At 46.4% G+C, this 17,624-nt stretch overlaps 1 protein-coding gene across 5 annotated transcripts in view; it reads left to right on the plus strand.

Moving 5' to 3' along the window:
- Positions 1–17,624, plus strand: part of LOC115060804 (sodium channel protein type 4 subunit alpha-like) — an 82,236-nt gene that overhangs the window by 35,443 nt on the left and 29,169 nt on the right. For all 5 annotated transcript variants that reach the window (XM_029528915.1, XM_029528913.1, XM_029528916.1 and 2 more), the window contains exons 10-17: positions 7,166–7,307; positions 7,676–7,873; positions 7,965–8,147; positions 8,235–8,492; positions 8,618–8,743; positions 11,416–11,536; positions 13,561–13,799; positions 17,450–17,623. In XM_029528915.1, the coding sequence (XP_029384775.1) occupies positions 7,166–7,307; positions 7,676–7,873; positions 7,965–8,147; positions 8,235–8,492; positions 8,618–8,743; positions 11,416–11,536; positions 13,561–13,799; positions 17,450–17,623 (1,441 nt within the window). The remainder of the gene's footprint in view (positions 1–7,165; positions 7,308–7,675; positions 7,874–7,964; positions 8,148–8,234; positions 8,493–8,617; positions 8,744–11,415; positions 11,537–13,560; positions 13,800–17,449; position 17,624) is intronic.

Consider the following 17,624-nt stretch of genomic DNA (forward strand, 5'->3'; position numbering starts at 1 on the left):
TTCCTCTTCCTCTTCCTCTTCTTCTTCTTCCTCTTCCTCTTCTCCTCCTCCTGCAACACTTACATACATACATACTGACCCTCAGTTTGATTTGAGGACCGATCACTGATCACCCTGATTACTGAACCCGACCTTCAAATTATCCGTCAACCATCTTGGTTTTTTTAAGAAACTGTATCTGGAGGACACGGTGGATCTGCCTCTCTGGACTCTTTCCTGATTGGGTGTTCAGTCTCAATCACTCAGTCGCCCCGCCCCCTGAATCCATCCCCTGCTTTCTGGTCATCATTTAATGCTGAAGACTTGAAACTAGTTAGGAAATAACTTACTGAGCTGCTCCAGGTTTCTGTTGAGTCTACTATCCTGAAATAAAACAGAGAAGAATGAAATGTGGGAGCTTTAATGTGAAGTGGTTATAAGAACAGCCCACACTGGATGGATGAGATGAACTTTATTGATCCCTGAGGGGAGAATTAGGTCACAGCAGCCACGCCACTGAATAAACACAAATAAAACACAATACCAAGAGACGTCAAATGGACACACAACCGCACAAAACTCCGAACACGTAAGGACAAGGGACACCTGAACTGTACACAAATAAAGTCTGAGTAAACGTCGGCATGTGAACGAAGCCTCTGCAGGAAAAACAACATCGGAGTCGACACTCTGACCTTCTCTTCCTGCCGACGTCCAACTCCTGCAGACAGGATGATGTCCACCATCTTGATCATGACCGCCCCCCTGTATATAATCTGTGCTGACAGGCCGAGCCCTCCCACCGCACACACACACACGGTGGGTAACCCGAGGACAGATTACAAAACAGAAAAAGGGAGCAGCTTCACTCAGGAAGAGGAAATCTGATTTACTGTCCGATTCTGACAATTTAATATTGAAGGAGAAGCATAAACTCACAAACTCTGTTCTCCTCGCTGCTGCTGAGACCTGGATTTAGGTTTAGACTAGCATCACTTCATGGGTTTATGGGAAAATGTCTCTCCTCCCTGATTTATCAGCTCAGTAAATGTTTTCCTGGTGCGCTTCTGGTCTCCTGGTTTCTTTTGGCCAACAGACGCAGTTCAAACCTGAAACATCAAAAATCTGATGACTGGGTTAGAAAGAGAGTGAAATAAGGAGAAACGCTGATCAGGACGAGGAGTCTGGAGAAGATGGTCCAGCTCGAAGCTCACAGACATGAAAGAAGTGAGACCTCTAACAGGTCCGAGTCAGGTGAACCTGAACCTGCAGCCTCCTCTGAGTGAACACGTCAGTAAACAGTCTGAGGTCAATTATGGAGTCGGCATCAAACCTCAAACATGACGGGTCGCCCTGGAGACGGAGCAGGAAGTCATCTCGCAGAAATGAATATTTATTGACTGGCAGCTTTATTGACACAGGATGAGTTGACACTGATGGCATGTGGGAGCAGATGGTCTGTGTGTGTGTGTGTGTGTGTTGGATAGACCTGACCTGACCGAGCGACCTCAGTGTGTTTTTCTGATGGTGACAGGAAGTGATGATCAGAGTTCACCTTTGAGTTTTAAATATCTTCCATTCTTAAAGTTTCAAACTTGTTTCTTCGTCTGTTCTTTTCTTCAGCTTTTAAAACATTGGCCTGTTTTGACAGAAAAAAACGTCAGCGTCAACAGAAATTCAAGTCTGAAATAATTTCACAGCCGGCTGTTGTTTTTCTTTCAGCTGTGGAACAAAACGGAGCCATTAGTTTGTTTAATTACTCCATTTGCATCATGATGATTTGACTAATGCACTTACGTAACGTCTTCGGGGATAAAGGAACAACACAGCGGCCGTTTCTGTTTGGCTCTTTGGACTCGGCCACGCAAATAAAACAGGCAAAAAGGAATCAGAGCGTTTCAAAGCGAGGAGAGTTTTTAGATGTCGACATGGAAAGTTAAGAGAAGACTTCAGTGATGTCTTCAGAGTCTCTGGAGGGAGCAGCGATCGGCAGAAGGCCTCACGAACGGACCTGGAGCTGATCTCAAGCCCACGGTGGGCTTCTCAGGCTCTATTTCTGTAGCGTCACATTATGCTCCCGCTATAAATCATTTGGACGCAGCTGGTGAAACGAACATGACTTAGTACTCCGTGCTATTCTCGAGGAACGACAACAAGTGTCTGAACCGGAGCCAAGCCGGCATCTTGCCCTCATACCGACACACAGCTGAGTAATGAGCCGCTGGAGAGCTGCTTCTCCGGAGCTGTTGTCTCTGCCGGCCTCCAGACCAACAGTTGTTAGAGTACAAACGTCCATTTCGATCAGCACACGTTCAAAGTTTATCAATCTTTTCCTCATTTCCATCATGTGACTGACACTCCAGCTGTGAGGCCGGATTCTCACACAGTTTAAGTGAACAGTTGATTTATCTTCAAAAATTCATCTCTTCTTCTGCTGTGAAACTGTTTTAATCTGACTGTGAAGGACATTTTCCCATAAACTTCAATACAATCTGACTCGTTTTTGTAATCGGTGGCGTCGCCCCCTGATGGTCAGTAGGTAGAATGACGTTTAAGGGTCTTTAGCTCTGACTGTAAACTTCAGGACTCTGGAAACTCTGATGTGCGACACAACAAAGTCTCTGGAGGAGCATTTGGTGCAAACGACACAAATGAGTCTGGGCATCTAACAGACGAGGTAGAAAAGGTCCGGCTGAAGATAAACAGGTCCGAGGCCCGTCCAGAAAAGGTTAAGTAGCTTTTACTCTCCAGGGCTTTTCTTTATGGAAAGTTAAAGTGTGTCTGACACGTTTTCCCTCCAAACTAAAGAAACTCTCCTCAGCAACATTTAGACTTGGCGGCATTAAAAGCTCTGCTGGAATAAATAGAAGCGTGGCATTTTCTGCAGTGACGTGAGGAACAGGAAGGAGCGTCAGCAGGTCGGATACGGCCGTTCACGGTTTCTCTGACCTGATGCTAACCGGAGCCAGACCGCAGACTGAGCCTGTGTCAGGAAACCAACTGTGTGTGTGTGTGAATGCCTGGTAATCAGGATGGTTTAGATGTTCTAATGATAACATGTTATTAATGTGACCAAATGTGGTGATCAAAGTGCTCCATCCCAACACACACACAGCGTTCCCGCCTGGCTGTGATCAAAGTGTTGGTTCTCCGCCAGCGCCGGCCTGTGCTGTGATGCTAACAGTTCGACGACCCGCCTCGATAGTTTAGCTGCTATTTCAGGAGCTGCTGTGTCACTGATGAGATGTTCAAACACATTCAAAGCCGTGGGGATTTTCTCCGCCCGTAAGTCACTGACTCCAAAAACCTTTGCTGTGGAATCTGACGCTCCCGCAGGAACGGTGACCTCTGACCTCTCACATCCCTCCTGTTGATGTCTCTTTGAGTCGTGTGAGCTTTTATTCAACAACCTAAAGTTAGATTGGATTAGTGTTAGCATGCTAACACACCGTAGTTTGTAGACTGGATTAACCGTGCCACCGGCGGCACATTTGCACAACGCCACTTTGAATTACCGTAAATTTGTGAATGTTCGCTCTATCGGAGAAACGCCAGCAGTTTCTGAAAGCTGAGACGTTTTGCTTCTCAGCCAGTATCGGGTCATTTCGGTAATTCCATTCGCTGTTGGCAGAACTCGGTGAATCGGTTCCTTCGTTGTTCACCGGATGTCGAACGTTCGGGGTGTTCTGGAAAAATGGACTGAAGCTTTGTGGACCGTTTATGGTTAAAATAAGATAAACAGGATTAAATTAGAATGGACAAAACCAGATTAGATTAAACTGGATCAGGTCGTCATAGATTAAATCACACCAGATTACACCAGAGTGGTTTATGTTTAGATTAGAATGACAAAATGTCAAATGTAAACAAGATTATATCAGATTAGTGTGGGCAACATCAGGGCATGCAAAACAAAAGTAACTCATTTGTGATCAAATTAATTTAGGATATATTAATCTGGATTATAATAGTTTAGATTAGACAGGTGATAGGATTGTGTTACTAAAGTGTATTTAGCATTACGACAACAGAAAGAATGACACCTCTGCATTAGATTGATTAGGCCAGATTAGAATGGGCTGGATTATATTAGCAGAATCAGAATATTAGGGCAGATTATATTAGTCAGTCTTAAAGAGGACCAGACTGCTGGATTAACCTGCCAGGATGACATTATTCTGGATTAAATCAGGATTGGGTTCAAGTCAGACTGGATTATAGAGGAAGCTGTAGTTCAATAACAACAGCCAGTTAACAGCGGACACGGAAAGTAAACACACACACACACACACACACACACACACACACACAGTCCCTCCATCTCCCAGCAGAGGTGGCACAAAGCAGTCTCCCCCGGCAACCAGCTCTGGGATACGGTTGCTATAGTGATGCTAAGTACTCTCTTCCTCTTGGAATGGAGTTTACCTGAGTGTTATAATTAGAGGTTCTGTGTGTGTGTGTGTGCTCACTTCATGTTCCCCATGACCTCCTGAACACACACACACACACACACACACACACACAGAATCTCCCTGGAAATCTTCCAGAATAGCCGGAGCGTGTTTGTTTGTCTCTAAATGAGTTTGTAAATACTTCTGTCTCCATTTCTGTCTCCTTCTCTGTCTCCTTGTCTCCTTCTCTGTCTCCATGTCTCCTCCTCTGTCTCCTTGTCTCCTTTTCTGTCTCCTTGTCTCCTTCTCTGTCTCCATGTCTCCTCCTCTGTCTCCATGTCTCCTTCTCTGTCTCCTTGTCTCCTTCTCTGTCTCCTTGTCCATAATTCTCTGTCAAACCAGTGAATAACTGTTCAATCAAGTCAAAACTTTGAGCGACTCAAACTTCTGATAAATGAAATAAAGAAAAGTCAGGATGTGTAGTTCTTATTTATTTGGTAGAAGGCTGATAACGTGTTAACATCCAATTAAACCTGACTGAGTTTTTATATTTGTGTCCACAGCAGCAGACACTCACCAGACATGTCTGAGTGCAGACACGTGTGTGTGTGTGTGTGTGTGTGTGTGTGTGATGCAGGTGTATAAGTGCTGGGCTGAGGGGCCCCTTTAGTGAGAGTGGGGGGTCTGAAGTGGTGTCCCTCCATTAACACACACAGAGGTGTGTGTGAGAGATAACTGCTGACTCTGACAGTCTGACACCTCACACACACACACACACACACACTCTACAGTCAGCCTTTAACACACTTCTTTATGTCCTCCAGCCCCTTAAACACACACACAGACTCAGTCAACCCATCACACACACTTCACATCCACTCTACACACTCACATGCCACCATGTTGACTCACTTGCCATGAGATGGACAGATGGGAGTGGAGGAATGACACACACATTCAGGGTGTGTGTGTGTGTGGTGGCCTTGATCAGGTGTCAGTCTAACTGGCATCAAAATGACTGGCCTGAAGACCGGTTCGTCACATTGTGTGTTTGTGTGCGTTCCTGAAGTGAAACTGTAATCTTTGTAATATCAGCGGCCGTTCCCGCTCGTTTCCATCCATCGATTCTTCTTATGGTAACACTCATCGGTGGCTCCGTGTGATTCTCTGATTATTTTCACAAGACGTAACTGTACCGTAAAACTTAAAGCTGCTCACTGTGTCAGCATTGATCGCTGGTACCGTAATGTTTGGACAAGCAGGCACTCAGCTTTTCATTATCACATGAAGGCTGGTACCATAAAATACAGGAGCAGGAATAAAACTAAACTTACACAAACACACAAATTTGTGTTAAATTTGTGTGTTGTGCTGTTGCCAAAATGTAATTGAAACGAAGAAGAAGCATCGTGGAGTTATGGTGATGATACTTCCGTTGTATTTCTGACACTGTTATGTAAAGCTTATATAACTGGGTGGTTTATTTACTCGTGTCCTTAATGAATTCCCACCAAACGCTGTGTAGTAAAGTGATAATAAATACAGACGGAACCTGAAAACCTTCCTATCTGCTGCGTTGGCGGCAGCGGCGGCCTGGTGGGGGCGGTGCCAGCTGGAACGGAGGTCAGCGCGGTGGGCTTGTGGCTGTGGGGTTGTCGGTTTGAATCCCCTGGGGAGCGTCTGTGATTCAGCAGTGGAGCTCCTGAGTGAGTCAGAGCTTTGTTAAAGCAGAAGTTTGTTGCAGAACTCCTTCACTCGGTCCGACGCCGGAAACACCGTCGTGGCTTCTCTGTACTTTTAAATCTATCTGAATCTTCTGCTTTAACACTGACTGCTGGAATCTGTTGGAGCCCAAATGATTATTTCGAAGCCTTTTAGGTCTCACAGGCCTCAGTGGACCGAGCCAGATTGGTTTCAGTATTTGTGCGAAACAAATGAACAAACTCACAGAAATATCTTCCAAATATAAACAGATGCAAATACACAAAACTCATAAATCAGAAGCGTTCATGTGAATCCTCCGAATACTGACAACATTTGTAAATAAATTTTCTACTTGCATTTACATTTTATGGCTTTTAGTGCTATGTTCTGATTAAAAGTTTCTCATCTTAAAACATGATTCAAAATCTGATGTCGTAACAAAAAACCAAGAAGAGCAAAGGCGACATTTATAAACATAAATACAGAAAATGATTCTTTAAAAGTCACCAGTGTTTGGTGATTATGTGCATATGCAAATGAATTAGAATGATTCACATTCATATTTTAATTTGTGGATTGTTTGTCTGTTTTATGTTTGCAGGACATTTTTCTGACTGTGTTTGTGAATGTTTTGTCAGATTCTTCCCTGAAAAATTTTTTACTCACGAGCTTTCAGCTTTCAGTGATTGTTTTTTGTTTGTTTTTGATTATTGATTGTCCGGCCTCCGTGTTGTGTTTTCCTGTTGTTGTTGTGCATCTCGGAGGTTATTGTCCAGAGTGAGTCTGAGATAGTTTGACCTTTGACCCCTGCAGTATTTGCCCCTCGGCCGGTGCTGTGCATCAGTGAGCGGGATGTGACTGTGTGGGTGGGCGGGAACGTGATGGGATTCGATTGTGGAATGTCAAATAAGATGAACGCCGTCACTGCGTTGTCTGTTCCATCTCCACAGTGACACATGTGGGCGGGTCCCACTGTTGATGGACAGATCTCTGCACATTCATTTATTCATTTCTGTGGTGGTAAGAGAGAAATATTGAGAGATACACTAAGTGTGTGTGTGTGTGTGTGTGTGTGTGTGTGTCGGACGCAGGAAGTGTCCGGATGGATTTGAATGCCTGAAGGCAGGAAGGAACCCGAACTACGGCTACACCAGCTTCGACACCTTCGGTTGGGCCTTCCTGTCCCTGTTCCGCCTGATGACTCAGGATTACTGGGAGAACCTTTACCACCAGGTGACGTCACATGATCGAGCTACACCTGTGATAGGTGCACTCGTTATGACATCATCAATGATCACTAATCAAATATTTCAAAATTAATATGAATATTATTAATAGTCCAACATCCAGTGTCCAGATAATGTTCCTCCTCTTCCTCAGTAAACGTTCTCCTGATGAGTTTATGTACAATTTCGAGGGAAGGGGGAGGGGTTAGGGGGCGGGGCTAGTTACACGTACAATAATTCATTTTTAATGAAGATTAAGATAAGATTAAGATAAAGATAATAGCTGTACATATAAATAATTCTTTAATTCCACATGAATTTATTTCACGTGTCTTTCATCGTGTTGTTTGTCTCCTCTGACGTGTGCGTCCACAGACGCTGCGTTCGGCTGGTAAGACCTACATGGTGTTTTTTGTGGTGGTGATCTTCCTGGGCTCCTTCTACCTGGTCAACCTCATCCTGGCTGTGGTCGCCATGGCGTACGAGGAGCAGAACCAGGCGACCATCGCGGAGGCCTGGCAGAAAGAGCGGGAGTTCCAGCTGGCAATGGAACGGCTGAAGAAAGAGCAGCAGGTAAACCGGCCGATGGCGTCCTGAGTCTGGCCTGGTTTCAACACCAAGGTCTCACAACCGTATGTGAACTTTGTGTTCTTTTCTTAACCAGGTTGCCTCCCAAAAAGTTGTCGACTTAGACTCCTTGATGTCACCAGACCTCTCGCCGTTTGGCCCGCCATTGGACACCTTGGAAGAGCGAAGGCGGAGCCAAGCCTTGATGGGAGTGGCCGACGTGGAGGCCAACCTGTCGGAGGAAAAGCTGCTGCAGGTGGACGTGACGGAGGGGGGGAAGGTGAGAGGAGGAGGATCTGCATGTTCGGCGTTTCATTTAGCTTCATGTGATATGTCCCATCATCTTTGATGTCCCCGCCCCCTCCAGCCCCTCCACCCCCTCCTTGCCCGCTCCTTCTCCACAAGGACGCGGCGAAGCAGCCAGGTCTCCTCCATCTTCAACTTCCGCCTGAGGAGTCGTGGATCGGATGGGGAGATGGCTGACGACGAGTACAGCGTCCCGGGCGATGTGGTGGAGGGGGTGGGGGTCCGGACCTACAGCGGTGGGACCTTCAGCGGCATCCTGCCCCAACCGTGGCCCAAACGGCGGCCGAGCACCTTCAGTACGACTAGCAAGAGCTCGCAGGTGAGCCACTTCCTGTCCAAACATCCAAGGTCATATGAGGCGGGGGGGTCGAGCTGTGTTTAAAGATACCACCACACATTTCCTCTCCTGTGTGTGTGTGTGTGTGTGTGTGTGTGTGTTCCCAGGTGTTTTATCCGACTCTAAATGTTAACGGGAAGCTGTTCGTGGCCATAGACCACAATGGGGTCTCACCCCCACCACTGCAGGGGCAGCTGCCTGCCTGCACCATGGAGAAGGTCAAGGAGGAGAGTGTGAGTACTGTGTGTGTGTGTGTGTGTGTGTGTGTGTGTGTGTGTCCGCTGCAGTGGAAACAATGGTGGAGCCTCCGGCCATCCAACACTCTGACATGTGAATTATGAATCAGCGCTTTGCATAACTACACTCTGATATCATGAACTAAACACACACACAGACACACACACTCATATCTACTTGCTAAGATAACAATGCTGTGGTATTCCCCCCATCTGCACACACACACACACACACAGTGTCCCTGCTATGGCATCATGGGCAAAAGCCACACATAACAGGACAGACATGTTACTAATGCGCACACACACACACACTCCACCTCTGTAGGCTCCTCAGAGTCCTGATTCCTTCATCCTTCCACCTGCTTCCTTGCTTCCTTGCTTCCTTGCTTCCTCGCAGCTTGTGAATGAGATGTTTCAAGTTTCTGCAACCAAAATGTCCAAATATGGATAAACAGTTTGGGGGGGTTAATCATCCTGACGTGTTTTGGTTTGTTTGTTTGGTTGTTTGGAGCCGTCCCCTCAAACGGGGCCCCTGATGGCGTGTTCTGCATGTGTACGCCTGACCTCAGACTCATCAGCACCAGAGCTGATGTTGGTCTGACTCACGACTCACTAATGTGTTGATGACACTTAAACACACCTGCAGTAATGAGAATGTGTGTTCGTTGTGTTGTGTTGTGTTGTGTTGTGTGTCATAATTCCTCTCTCGGTCTAAGACAGCCGCCCTTCATCAAGGTTCCCCCTCAGCTTTGGTGAAACCAGAACTTTTGTACTTTCGGTCGTTGGCAGTCTCACTTTGGGCCGAGGCGGTTTTTCCTGCGGGGGGTGTCACCGACTCTCAGATGTGGTATCAGTTTCAGAAAATTCCTGTTAAACCTGCCGAGAGCAGACGGCTCTGAGTCATCGGGGATTACATTTATTTTGATGCTTGTTTACAGTTGAGCCTTTTTCCCATCAGGCAGCAGGTCAGCTCCACGCCTGGGGCTGTTCAGTCACCTCCACCTGCCGACAACCTGCCCCCGGATCCACGCCGTTATATAAGGAAAAGGAAAAAAGTGCCCACTTTGCTGGGAAGATCTTAACAGTCAGACCTGCAGTTTAATGTTTCCTCCTTTCAAGGACAACAAGAGCTGTTAAATACTAAACAGATTATTTCTATAAATTAGGTCTCAGTGTGGCTTAAATAAGTCGAGGATCGAGCCTTACTGATGTTACTCTGTCCACTTCAACACCTTCTTTTCCTACAAAAAGCGAGAGGAACATTTAGCGCCATGTTAACCGATCAGAGCGACCTATTTGGCGTCTTGAGGACAAAAACTGTTCTGATGAATGTGACGGACATGAAAGTGAAACTACGACGACATGGAGACGTTTTCTGTCAGAAACAACAAAGACTAAAAGTCTGAATGTTTCAGTCGGGGAAGACTTGATTTGTGTTCATGAAAAAATGGGTGGAGCTGGGGGAGAAAGAATCTGATTGGCTGTCGAACACCTGAAGTGAAACCTGTGATGGCGAGGTGAGTGGGAGGAGAATGAAGAGGGAAACATTACAGCAGCTAAGAGAAGCTGAATTAGTGCAGGGTTGGCTGCTTTCGTGTGTGTGTGTGTGTGTGTGTGTGTGTGTGTGTGTGTGTGTGTGTTTCCTTGGTGCTTCCCTGCCTGGCACACAGACAGGATGTAGGCGTCATTGTGGGCGGTGACCTTCAGGCCCAATGCGTCATGTCTCATTGGAGGAACAGTTACCAGGAAGTCTTATGTAATCACACCTGAGTGAACGAGGGGCACCCCAGTTCATCTGAGCTCTCAGACCTCCGAGACGCCTCAGTGTGTCCTCTGGACCGGGTCCAGGCTGGGTCCAGGCCGAGTCGAGAACAGGTCCAGGCCGAGTCCAGGCTGGGTCCAGACCGGGTCCAGGCTGGGTCCAGGCCGGGTCCAGACCGGGTCCAGGCCGAGTCGAGAACAGGTCCAGACCGAGTCCAGATCAGGTCCAGACCGAGTCCAGATCAGGTCCAGACTGAGTCCAGGCCAGGTCAAGACCGAGTCCAGACCAAGTCCAGATCAGGTCCAGACTGAGTCCAGACCGAATCAGACCAGGTCCAGTCCGAGTCCAGATCAGGGCCAGACTGAGTCCAGGCTGGGTCCAGACCAAGTCCAGACCGAATCAGACCAGGTCCAGTCCAGATCCAGACCAAGTCCAGGCCCACATAATATTATTATTATTATTATTATTATTATTATTATTTCATATTTATTATTTTAAATAATGATATTAGTGTTATTAAATCTCCTCATTGTGGGTTTTATAGCAGACAAGAATGTGTGCGATGTGTGTGCGTGTGTGTGTGTGTGTGTGTGTGTGTGTGTGTGGCTACAGATTGCTGTTCCCCCGTTACAATCCGGACTCATCATAACACAACAATGATTATTTAGTACAATAGAAGGTCTTAGTTTAACACACACACACAGAAGCTGCTGCATCATGTATGACCCATGTGACCTGACATGAATCTGTGTGTGTCGGATGTTGTCACCATGGCAACAGATGTGGAAGACAGCTCATTCTCATGAATCAGTCTTGTGCGTCTCCATGAATGTGTTAAATAACCTGTTTACTGTGAGATGAAGACGAAAATGAATGACCTCCTCTTCCTCCTCCTCTGTCTCAGGTCCCAACGTCCAGCACAGAGCTCAGTACGATGCTGCTGCCTCGACCATCGTCCAATCAGAACTCAGAGGGGAGGGGCCGGGCGCTCAGTGCCACCAGCTACCTCACAGACGCCATGGAAGGTGAGGAGAGCCACGACTGACGTGCTCACAGGAAATGCAGCTTTCTGATTGGTTGGTATGGACACACAGAAACGGTCCACGGAGGGGTGGACGCCGTCTCTGTGGAGGATTTTAGCTTCTCATTATCAGCTGCATCGCCAAACCCGGCTCGTTGCTGTGATGATGTAACTTCTTCAGCTTTTTAAGTTTTTAAGTCTCTTTAACTTTTTAAGTTGTGTCATTGTCGTCAAGCTTTCTGTCGTCGCCATTTTCTGCAACGTACAATGAATCATGGGATATGTGGCCATGAAACATCCACTCACATTCACTTTTACTTTATATTATTTTACAGAATAAATGAGCGCCGGCATCGGACCTCACACTGTTTCAATAGTTTAGGAGGAGTCCAGAAATAGATGAATAAATGAGGTAGTGAAATGAGACGCAGGGAGTCATTTGCATCCTAACAATGTTATGGAGGTTATTAGAGTTTGTTCTAATGGTCCAAAAAATCCGTCTGACTGAGTATCTGAGTTCCACTTTGGTCTAAAAGCATCGACTTCCATCAGTCGTTCATCAAATAAACCAGATTTACATCCTGAAAAACTCCCTCATCATTTCCTTAATAATCAGGGTCAGCTGTAAACGTGTTCGATTCCCACTTTGTCCAAAATACTCCAATGATGGAGTTTCATTTTCAGATTCCTCCAGAATCTCCTTTTGTTCATTATTATGTCAACAATAATTTGATTACTAACCTGAACACCCCTCTTAGCTCATTTGTGTCATCCTGGAGGACGTTCTGATCCGGTCCAATCCAGCCTGATCCGGTCCAGTCTGGTTCCTGCCCTCATTTGGTTTCTGTAACCTTTCCTGACTTTTTACCTCAGTGTGCGTTTCTGTGTGTGGTTGTGTAACCATGTATTTGTCTGAATTTTGCATCCAAGTGAGTCTGTTCACACTTCTGGCCTGTGTGTGTGTGTGTGTGTGTGTGTGTGTGTGTGTGTGTGTGTGTGTGTGTGTGCGTGTGTGTTGCTGCCCCAGTCAACCCAGGGGAACACTGGCTTTGTTTGTGCAAGAGTCAGAAAGGCAGAGAGAGCTAGAGACAGAATGGAATAAAGAGAGAGAGAGAAGAGAGCGTGTTATCGTGGTTACCCTCATTAGCCACGAGATCCAGGTCCTGTGTGTGTGTGTGTGTGTGTGTGTGTGTGTGTTTGTGTGTGTGTCAGATGATATTCATGAATTACATTTAGGATTTTTTTTTTTTTTTTTTAGGTTCAGATCTGTCCAAAGCTGCATTCATGTGTGTTTTAAGCGCCCGTGTGTGTGTGTGTGTGTGTGTGTGTGTGTGTGTGTAGGTCTGCTGAGTCACTGTCTCTCCCCTCGCCGGTGGCTGCTCTGAGAACAGATCATTATTCAGGGAAATACAGAAATCCACTGTCCTTCCTTCCTTCCTTCCTTCCTTCCTTCCTTCACTGCTCTCTTTATTTCCTTTTTCTTTGTGTGTTTGTTTGTGTGTTTACTGTGTGAAGTACAGGGTTGTTGTGTGTGTTTGACAGTAAATATACGCGACCTCGTGATCCCATGATACTATTTGTCTAAATGGGTCACAGCTCCACAGCTGGAGTGGGGGGGTGATCACTGAAACTGTTACACTGTGATTGTGTTGGTGCTACACAACAACACCACAATGACACGAGAATCGATAGGAAACACTAAATCAACTACAGCTGGTTTAGTGTCAGATTTTCATGAACGTTTTTGTGTCGCCCGTTTGATTCAGTGACAGATTTATCATCAAACTGACACACATCAGTGTAAATTACACACAAACTGTAAAATTACACAACACAACAGATTAATAATTAATCTTACAAATCCTGTTAACGGAGGAACAAAATAAAAAACCCAAACAGAGTCTGGCTCTAACACTGAAGCCAAAGGAGTCACATTGCATTGAACTCTATGTGAAAATGGTCCCACTTGATTAAACAGGGCAGTGAAGTGCGTCGTTCGTGCTGAATTGTGTTCCTGTTGTGTTGCAGAACTGGAGGAGTCGCACAAGAAGTGCCACCCCTGCTGGTACGTGTTCGCCCACCGGTACCTGGTGTGGGACTGCTACCCCTGCTGGCTCAGACTGAAGCGGCTGGTGAAGATCATGGTGATGGACCCGTTCCTGGATTTGGCCATCACCGTCTGCATCGTCCTCAACACGCTCTTCATGGCCATGGAGCATTACCCCATGACGGACGAGTTCAACGGCATGCTGAGCATCGGAAACCTGGTGAGTCAGACTCAGATCCTCTTTACGCTGAAGATGTGAGGACAATAGGAAGCTTTACTCAGACAGACACACAAAACGACTGACACAAACAAAAACAAAGCACAAAAATACATAATTTAGTGGCTTACTGTGAGAATACCGACATAAAACATCTATTCAGTGAACTGAAGGAGTAAAATGTCTCGCTGAGATCATGTGTACTGAAAAACACTAACCAGGTGTCCAGTGTCTGAACCTCAGCGTTCAGAGAGCGGGAGAAACAAACAGATTTTTGTGAGTTTGGTGTCGGAGCTGACACAAACAGGTCGGACTGCTTCAGACCGCCGTGACTAACTCCACTCTTTGACCCTGCAGGTGAGCAGCTGATCTGACAGGAGCTGATAGGTTGATGCAATATGGTAATTGGTTCACCTGAGGTGTGAAATACCTCCGGCCAAAATCAGCGTGTTGGTCACACACACACACACACACACACACACACACACACACACACACTCTCTCTGGTGAGTGTTCAGGGATGTCAGCTTTCCTCAGCTCAGGCTCCAGGCAGCTGCGTCGAGCGGAGGATGCTAATAAAGTGTATAAGTAGAAACGGGGGCCTGCAGCAGTGCTGTTCAATCACTGGAGCTGGGCCCAGAGGTGGACTGCCTGCTGATCCGGATCCAGATGCTTTTATTAACCCGGTGAGGCTTCTGTTTTTAATCACACATCACTGACGAGGAACTCGACAAACAAATAAAACACAACAAGCTTCTTTCTCCTGACGCACACAGGAACACTTTTGTACCCTCCTCTGCTGTCAGAAAACTGCAGCATGAACACAACATCTGAGCAGAGAGCCAGCAACATTAAACTTCTGGTCCCGAACAGACTCGGGGGTCCACAGTCCTTGTCGGGCTCAGATTGGTCCGGCTGTAGACCAGATGACTGTTTGTGACGGACAGAAGAGCCGCCGAGTTCCTTCAGGATCAAACCTCTAATCCTCACATTTGCTTAGCATTTAGCTAACCTTTCTGCTGGACGTGTGTGTGTGTGTGTGTGTGTGTGTGCGTTATGTAAGGCAGTGTGTAGGGGATCATGGCAGGACATCACTCTGCTGGTTGAATCATTGGCAGCTAATGCTTCCTCTGTTTGTTGTTGTGCTCTTCAGCTTCGCTCTGCGTTTCATACGTCAATATTTCCATGTCTGTAAAGCTCTAAAGGATACACACCGTTCACTGCAGGCTCCAATCCACACAAACACAAAGGGCATGAAGCGCACAACCTCTCTGAGGACACTGAGACGTTCACGTCCTCAACTGACAGTTGGACTGAAACAGGATTTTGTCAGAATGTTGTTGTGTTGAGTTTTCTGGAACCTGAAATGTGTGACATTATAGGGAGACTCATCAGCAGTGAGTTTGTGTGTGTCTGTCCGGGAGCAGAGGTCTGGGATGGACCCAGTCCAGTGCACTGGCCCACCGGTCCAGGTCCTTTGTCTCAGTCCATGTATCAGGATTCCAGTTCCACCTTTTCCACCTGATCCCTGTAATCAGAGTTGGAGCTCCTCAGGGCCAGGACGCCTTTTTTAAAATGATTTTCAGAAGAAAAAGAATGATGATCGATGAACTGAGACTCAGTGAAGATTTTTAAGATGAAGTCCAGTTTGGTTTACACGTTTTTACACAACCAGTCAAAAGTCTGGACACACTTTCCTGTTCATGCATGTGTGTGTTGTGCGCCTCACTCGTTACATCTGCCTGGTTATTAATGTGTCTCTCTGTGTGAGTCTGTCATGCTCTCTCTGCTGATGTTACTGTTACTGCTGAATGCTGATGTTGACATCCCTGTTTGTGAGCCAGCAGCGCACACACACACACACACACACACACACACACACACACACACACACACACACACACACACACACACACTGACTTGCTGGTGAGTAGTTTTTCGTCCCCTCAGTCGGTGAATCAGAGATTTTGCTTCTGCACAAACACTGAGTTCACATGTCAACACAACTAACCAACAACACAACATGACAACAACACAAAAGGAGACAAACCACATTTTAGGCCTCACTTCTTCCCAGTTACACAAACAGACTTTTTCTTCTTCATCTTCTTGGTGATTCATTTCAGATTTTCTTTCTCTGCTCTCATTTCTTTCTTCCACTTTGTCCTGAGAGAGCGTCCTTCATCAACACACACACACACACACACACACACACTCTGATAAGGATGTGTGTAAATGAGAGACTCTCCTGATGTCAGTAATAATAACAGCGTGATTGTTGAGTAGCTAATCAACGCACTACAGAGTTAATGAGCCCATATGAGAGGATCATCTTACTGTGTGTGTGTGTGTGTGTGTGTGTGTGATAACCCCAGAGAGAGCCTCTGATTTTGTGCATCACAGTCTATTAAACCACAAAACTCTCAGTTTTCGGGAAAGAAACAAACTCTGTCTGATGCACACAGAAACAGACACACACTCGCACAGGATAAAGACTGCACACACACACGTGTGTGTCACGTAGCCGGTGTCACATCGAGGATCCCCTCAGTCTGGAACAACAAGCAGGGAGAGGCTTAGAAACACACACACAGTTGAACAAACATATACTTGAAACACAACACACACACACAGACACACACGTGATGTAAAGCTGAGCGAGTCAAACCCCGATGAGCTGAGGTCTGCAGAGAGAGACGGCAGAGAGGCTTAAGAGATCAGACCACAGGAGACGTTCAAATAAGTTTCCTCCAATTCACCTCATCAACAGAGGAGCCGTTTTCTTAACAACCTGCTTCCTCTGCGCACACGCCTGCTGCTGCTACACAATTCACACACAACAGCATCTTGCAACACAGTCAAGGGTTATTGTTTGGACCATTTTATGTTATCAGGTCGAGACACTGAAGAGAGATGGATGGATAGATGTGAAAGGCCCGTGTGGTCCAGGTGAGTCCTTAAAACAGCCGTCAGGACTTCTGGTACTTTGTGATGTCACAACAAAACAGGCACCGCCCTCAGCCACAGCCTCAGGTTCCACCCAACAACCTTTGCAGGATGTGGTTCCTCCTTTATATCTTACATTGTGTTGGACATAATTAGGTCCGATCCAAACTACACAAATCCATTTCCCATTTGAGTGATGGTAGCTTCCAAGCTAATGCTAATGTTAGCCTGTGGTGTCAGCGCTCGGGGACGTCTCCTCGTTTCCAGCCGAGCTCCTGTTGGCTTTAAAGAACTTGTGTACTTCAGCTGTACTTCAGTTATAGGAGGTGACATGTCTCTTTGTGTGTCTGTGTGTGTGTTTGTGTGTGAACCTAACCCATTCTGAAATGTCCTACCTTTTGGCTAACTCTGCCCTTCATTTAGCTCTTTCATCTCTGTGTGTGTCTGTCTGTGACTGTGGGTGTGTGCGTCCTTACCTGACTGTCTTTGTGTTAACTTTTTTAGCTTTGTGTGTAAATCATAAAGCAGTTTGTTGTTTTAATGTTTCCTTTCTAAACTTGTTTGTTTTGAGGCTTGGAGGTTTTATGAGGAATTACCTGAAACGACTTTTGATATTTTTAAAAAAGCAGTTTTCTGTCTTATTTTTGTCGTCTTGTTGGCTGTGTGGTAAAATTCCTCTGGGGTTTGTGTGTGTGTGTGTGTGTCAGGTGTTCTCGGGGATCTTCACGGCGGAGATGGTGCTGAAGATAATCGCCCTGGATCCGTATTATTACTTCCAGACGGGCTGGAACATCTTCGACAGCATCATCGTCTGCCTCAGCCTCATGGAGCTGGGCCTGTCGGACGTGGAGGGGCTCAGCGTGCTGCGCTCCTTCAGACTGG

This window comes from Echeneis naucrates, chromosome 20 (assembly GCF_900963305.1).
Source record: "Echeneis naucrates chromosome 20, fEcheNa1.1, whole genome shotgun sequence".
Lineage (NCBI taxonomy): Eukaryota > Metazoa > Chordata > Actinopteri > Carangiformes > Echeneidae > Echeneis > Echeneis naucrates.